General features: G+C 58.0%; 1 protein-coding gene across 1 annotated transcript in view; it reads left to right on the top strand.

Annotated features, from left to right (window-relative positions):
* The window catches only part of LOC104387472 (tensin-like), a 44,567-nt gene that overhangs the window by 29,157 nt on the left and 10,724 nt on the right, over positions 1–4,686 (top strand). Inside the window, exon 6 of the mRNA XM_009996242.1 lies at positions 90–768. Within this exon, the coding sequence (XP_009994544.1) occupies positions 90–768 (679 nt within the window). The remainder of the gene's footprint in view (positions 1–89; positions 769–4,686) is intronic.

Here is a 4,686-nt window from a genome sequence, read left to right as displayed (position 1 = left end):
CGCGCACACCCAGCAGCCGAGAGGCTGTGCAGAGGGGCTTGAATTCCTGGCAGCAGCAGGGAGGGAGCCGGCCACCTTCCCGGCTGCAGGAAGGCGGCCTGGAGAGCCACAGCCCCAGCGTCTCCAGCTGCAGCCCCCAGCCCAGCCCACTGCAGCCCGTGCCCCCGCACAGCCACAGCATGCCGGAATTCCCTCGGGCGCCTTCCCGCCGGGAGATTGAGCAGTCCATCGAAGCGCTCGATGTCCTCATGCTGGACCTTGCACCCACTGTCCACAAGTCACAGAGCGTGCCTGCTGCCTCCCGCCAGGAGAAGCCGGCGGGGCCCCTGCTCTCCTCCCTCTCAACTCAGCCCATTGCTGGTCTCTATGCTCGGCCGACTCCACAAGTGGTCCAGCCGAGGACCTTCAGCAGTTCTGTGAGCCCTGTGGTCTCCGAGCCTGGGGGCAAAGCCTGTTCTCCTGGTGAGCCGGACTATGGGGTGCGTGAATACCGGGAAACCTACTCACCCTACACCTACCAGCCAGCACCAGTGCTGGAGCCAAGGAGCTACAGCCATGCCCCGGCTGGAGAGCCAGCAGGCATCCTCCCACTCAGCACTTCCTACAGCCCTGGGGGGTCTCAGCAGCTCCTCGTGTCCTCGCCGCCGTCCCCCACCGTCCTGCCACAAACCCAGATGCCCCCCAAGGGACTGGACAGCTACGAAGACCTGTCGAGGTCAGCAGAAGAGCCCTTGAATCTGGAGGGCCTGGTGGCCCACAGGGTGGCAGGTAGGATGCTTTGATTCCTTGGGGGAATGGGGGAACCGCATATCCCAGACAGCCGGAGCCTACGGGGGTGGTGCATGTGAAGCTGGGGATAGGATGTGCAGCGACTCCTCTTATCTGATGGATCCAGGCTTGGGTGGCAGCGTGTGCCCCTCTCCTTCACCAAGACCACCCCACCTTGCAGCTTGCTGCCTGGAGAAGCATTGCCCAGAGATGGGGAGAAGGGGTGGCTGAGGTGATTGGGCCTCCCCATCGTCACCCCTTTGGGCTGTGGGCTGGTCTGCCCCTGCAGCAGGGCCACTTGCTGGGTCCTGGGGGGATTTCTCCCATTTGGGAAGGATGTGTCTGAGTTCGAGAAGATGTTTTTGGCTTTGGCCGAGAGTGTTCTGCCTTGAAGCAACTGGGCTTCTCCCTCATGGCAGCCCCTGTTTTTCCTCAGTGTGCTGGACTTGGTACTTGGACCTCCTCCCTGGTGCTCAGACACCCGCCTTGGGCAGCTGTGGTGCTGCTAGAGCAGGAGTGGCAGGATTCAGGCTGGCAGCAGCCTTTCTACCCTAGTGGCCCAGCCAGCTTAGCTCTGGGTATTTGGAAGCTGGACCTGGCCTTGGAGTGGTGGTTAGGGGAAGGCATTTCCCAGCCCTGCCAGAGGGGTTTGGTGTGATGCTTGGCTGGATGCAGCACTGAGCATTGGTGCCATGGCTGGATGAAGGCCACTGAGGGAAAATTGAGGGGAAATTAATCCTCTGACTCCCTGCCCTCCTGTTGGCTCCAGTTCAGGGGCTCTGGGGATGCAGAGGGTCCCAGGCCCCAGGGAAGGAGGTGCTGTGGTCCTGTAGGAGCTCGGTGCCCACCTTCCCTGCTGTTTCAGCTGTAGTTGTTGAGTTATGGAATGACATTTGGGAACGGTTCAGGGCTGTGGCCAGGCTGGGGGCCCGCTCGTGATGCTGGGGCTTGGTAGCTCCGTCCCTTCCAGCTCTGCGCTCAGTCCAGAAACTCGCCTGGCATTAGCAGGAGGGAGAAAAGGCTTGGCTGGAAAAATCCAACAGCACAAACTTACCAGGAGCAGGGGTTGAGTCACTAGGAAGGGAGACAGGAGAGGTGGCAGCGGCGGGTAGGGGTGCAGGGGTGGGTGGCAGAGGTGTTTGGAGCAGTTTGCCTCCATCCAAATGTGACCTTGGTGATCCAGGCCAGATCCACAAAGGGATCCAAGGCTTGTGCAGAGGGTTGAAACAAACCCAAGGACATATGGATGCCTAAATGGTGCTGTATGTCTGGACTGATATTATAAGGAGGAGATACCCTCCCCAGCCATGGAGTGGAAAAAATGGGTTGGAAAAGAGGAAAGCCCTCAAGAGAGGAGGAACAAGATTGAAAGTGGGTGGCAAATAACTGTTTGATGGTGTCTACCAAAAAAATCTATCCATTCTGATCCTGGGGTCAGGTCTTCAAGGCTGGGCTGGGGTCACTGTCATCCCCCTGCAGCCACTGGGCTTCCTGGGGAGGTGAGGTGGCCCACGGCCCATGGCCACCTGTCCCTGCTGGAGTCTGGCCGTCTGTGCCGAGGTGGGGACAGCGCAGGCAGGCAGCCTGACCTCTGTTGGGAACGAGGTGTCCCAAAGCCAGTGTGGGAGGGGCTGGCCAGTGTGTATGGTGGAGCACGGAGGGGTTTGTTTACATTCCCTGCTGCTATAAATTGCCTGCTTGTCCCAGCGAAGCCATGAGGAGCATCTCACACCTCCTCCATGCCCAGTGGGAAAGTGCTCGTGTTCCTGCTTCCCACTGGTGATGGAGGGGAAGAGGTGGGGCAGGACTGCACTGGCATCCCATTGCCTCCCCAGAGAAGAGCCAGTCTTGCCATCCTTCAAGACCCCTCATCTCCCAGCAGGGCGTTTGGGGTCATCACTTACTTTCGCAGCCTGGGAATCCCATGATGGAGGGAACCTGCAAAGTACCATCCCCAAGTCATGGGGCTTTTTGTGGTGTTGCACCAGGCCATTTTGGGCTGCCACCATTGATTTCCTATGTGAGTTTAGGTGGTGCCTGGAGCTAGGCAATTTGGGTGTTGGGAAAGCAGCTTGATGCAGGGTCTGAGCTCCCTCAGACCCCAAGCAACCCCAGGCTCATCTGTTGGAGCTCAATTAATATTTTCTATTGTTTTCTCTCTCTCTCTCTCCCTATTGTATCTTGTGACATTTGTCCTGTCTGCCCTGTCCTCTCCCTATGGGGGACTGTGTCTGTCCCTGTCACTTCCAACACTCCTTGCACCCCCTTGTCCTGATATGCTGGCAGAGTACAACGCCAAGCTCAGGGAACTCAACAAGAGCATCAAAGTCCCCCGTCCTCCTCTGAACCAGCAACGGTCCTTCTCTGGTTTGTTCATTCCACCTCCCTCCTTCCTTGTCCCCCAACCTTCCTCATCCATCCTTCTCATTCCCTCTCCTCCATTCTTTCCTCTCATCCTTCCTTCCTTTTTCCCTTCTTCTCTCTCCTCCCTCCTTCCCTACCCCTGCATGCTGAGTGCTCTGTGTGTTGCATGGTTGTGTGATGGAGGGAGGCTCAGGAGACCCTCCCCATGCAGGTTTGATCCCCTTTCTCAGTAGAGTGATGTTCAGGGCATCATGTGTCCCTGTCTGGCTTTAACTGCTAGGTGCTGCATCCCGAGGGCCATGGATGGTGCTTTGCCCTCTCATTTCCACCATGGGGGCATTGCTTTTACCTGGCAATAGCTCCAGCATCTCATGCCCCAAAAGCAGCTGCCTCCTGATGAGGTCCAGAAACGCATCTCCCCAGCTGCAAAACCACCTGGATTGAAATCCCTCTTGCTTCTTCCTCCCCAGGCTGTTGTGCTCCTGCCCTTCCTTCTCCAGCCCTGGAACTGTCTGTAGTCCAAGGGCAGGACTTTGCCTGGAGAGGGTTGCTGCCAGGTTAGGAAGTTAAATGGGCAGCAGAAGGGGTGGCAGTGCCAGAGGTGATGGGGGACAAGGGTGGGGAGTGGGGTGCAGGATGCTGTTCCCTCTTTCAGCTGTGATGGGGAACCCCAATTCTTGCAGCCCGGCTGCAGCTCTTGGGGAGCTGCTGGTGGGGCCATGGCTAAGGGAGGCTGTATGTCTGCTGAGGGGGCACAAGTGGGCCAGGGAAAGGAGAGTTTGTTTTTCAAGTGTAGTTTCCACTCCATAAATCACCCAGGGGGTTGAGGGAGCTATGCCCAGAGCCTGGGTTTCCTCCAGGCTTTGCTCCGGGCTGCCCGTGAAGTTTCCCACTCTCGGCTCCCAAACAATGAGTCCCTTTTTTCCCTTCTCCTCCCTCCCCTCCCAGCGGCCCCGGCTGCTTTCTGTGTCTGGGGAGTGGAGCAGCCAAAGCCCAGTGAGCTCCTGGGTGTCCCGACGGGCTGGGTCCATCTCCCTCCTGGGTGACGTGCAGCCCTGGGGATGGAGCAGGGGGTCTCACGCTGCAAAGGTGTGATGTACACTGACAGCTGGGCTCTGCTGAGGGGCTGCTTGTCCTTCCCAAACGAAAAATGTAAAGCAAGGCAGGCGTGGGCAACTCGAGGAGCCTGGTCCTTGCCTCATTGCAGTGCTCTCAGTCTCTGCAGCTCACTGAGATGGGCCAGGGGATGCTCCTGGTGTTGCTCTTGCAGCACGCAGGAGAAAATACAGAGGTCTGCTCTGTTCCACCCGACTTCCCCCATTTTGTTTCAACTTTTTCTTGCAGTTCAGGACTTCATTCCCTTAAAGTGAGGAGCGGGGAAAAAAAAATGCTGCCCCTTGGCCATCGCCATCTAAAGGGCAGCTTCTCAGAGACCCGCTTGGTTCCCCTGACCCCACCACGGGCCTTTTTAATGACTGTCGCCCGCGCTGGCGAGCACCTGCAGGAGGGATCGGGGAGTTATGTTTCAAAGCTGCTCTTAGTGGAATTTTCCAG

The sequence above is a fragment of the Chaetura pelagica genome, unplaced genomic scaffold (genome assembly GCF_000747805.2).
Source record: "Chaetura pelagica isolate M959 unplaced genomic scaffold, ChaPel_1.0 scaffold3, whole genome shotgun sequence".
NCBI classification, from domain to species: domain Eukaryota; kingdom Metazoa; phylum Chordata; class Aves; order Apodiformes; family Apodidae; genus Chaetura; species Chaetura pelagica.
The sequence above is the reverse complement of the archived record's forward strand: the minus strand, read 5'-3'. Positions and strand labels throughout refer to the sequence as shown.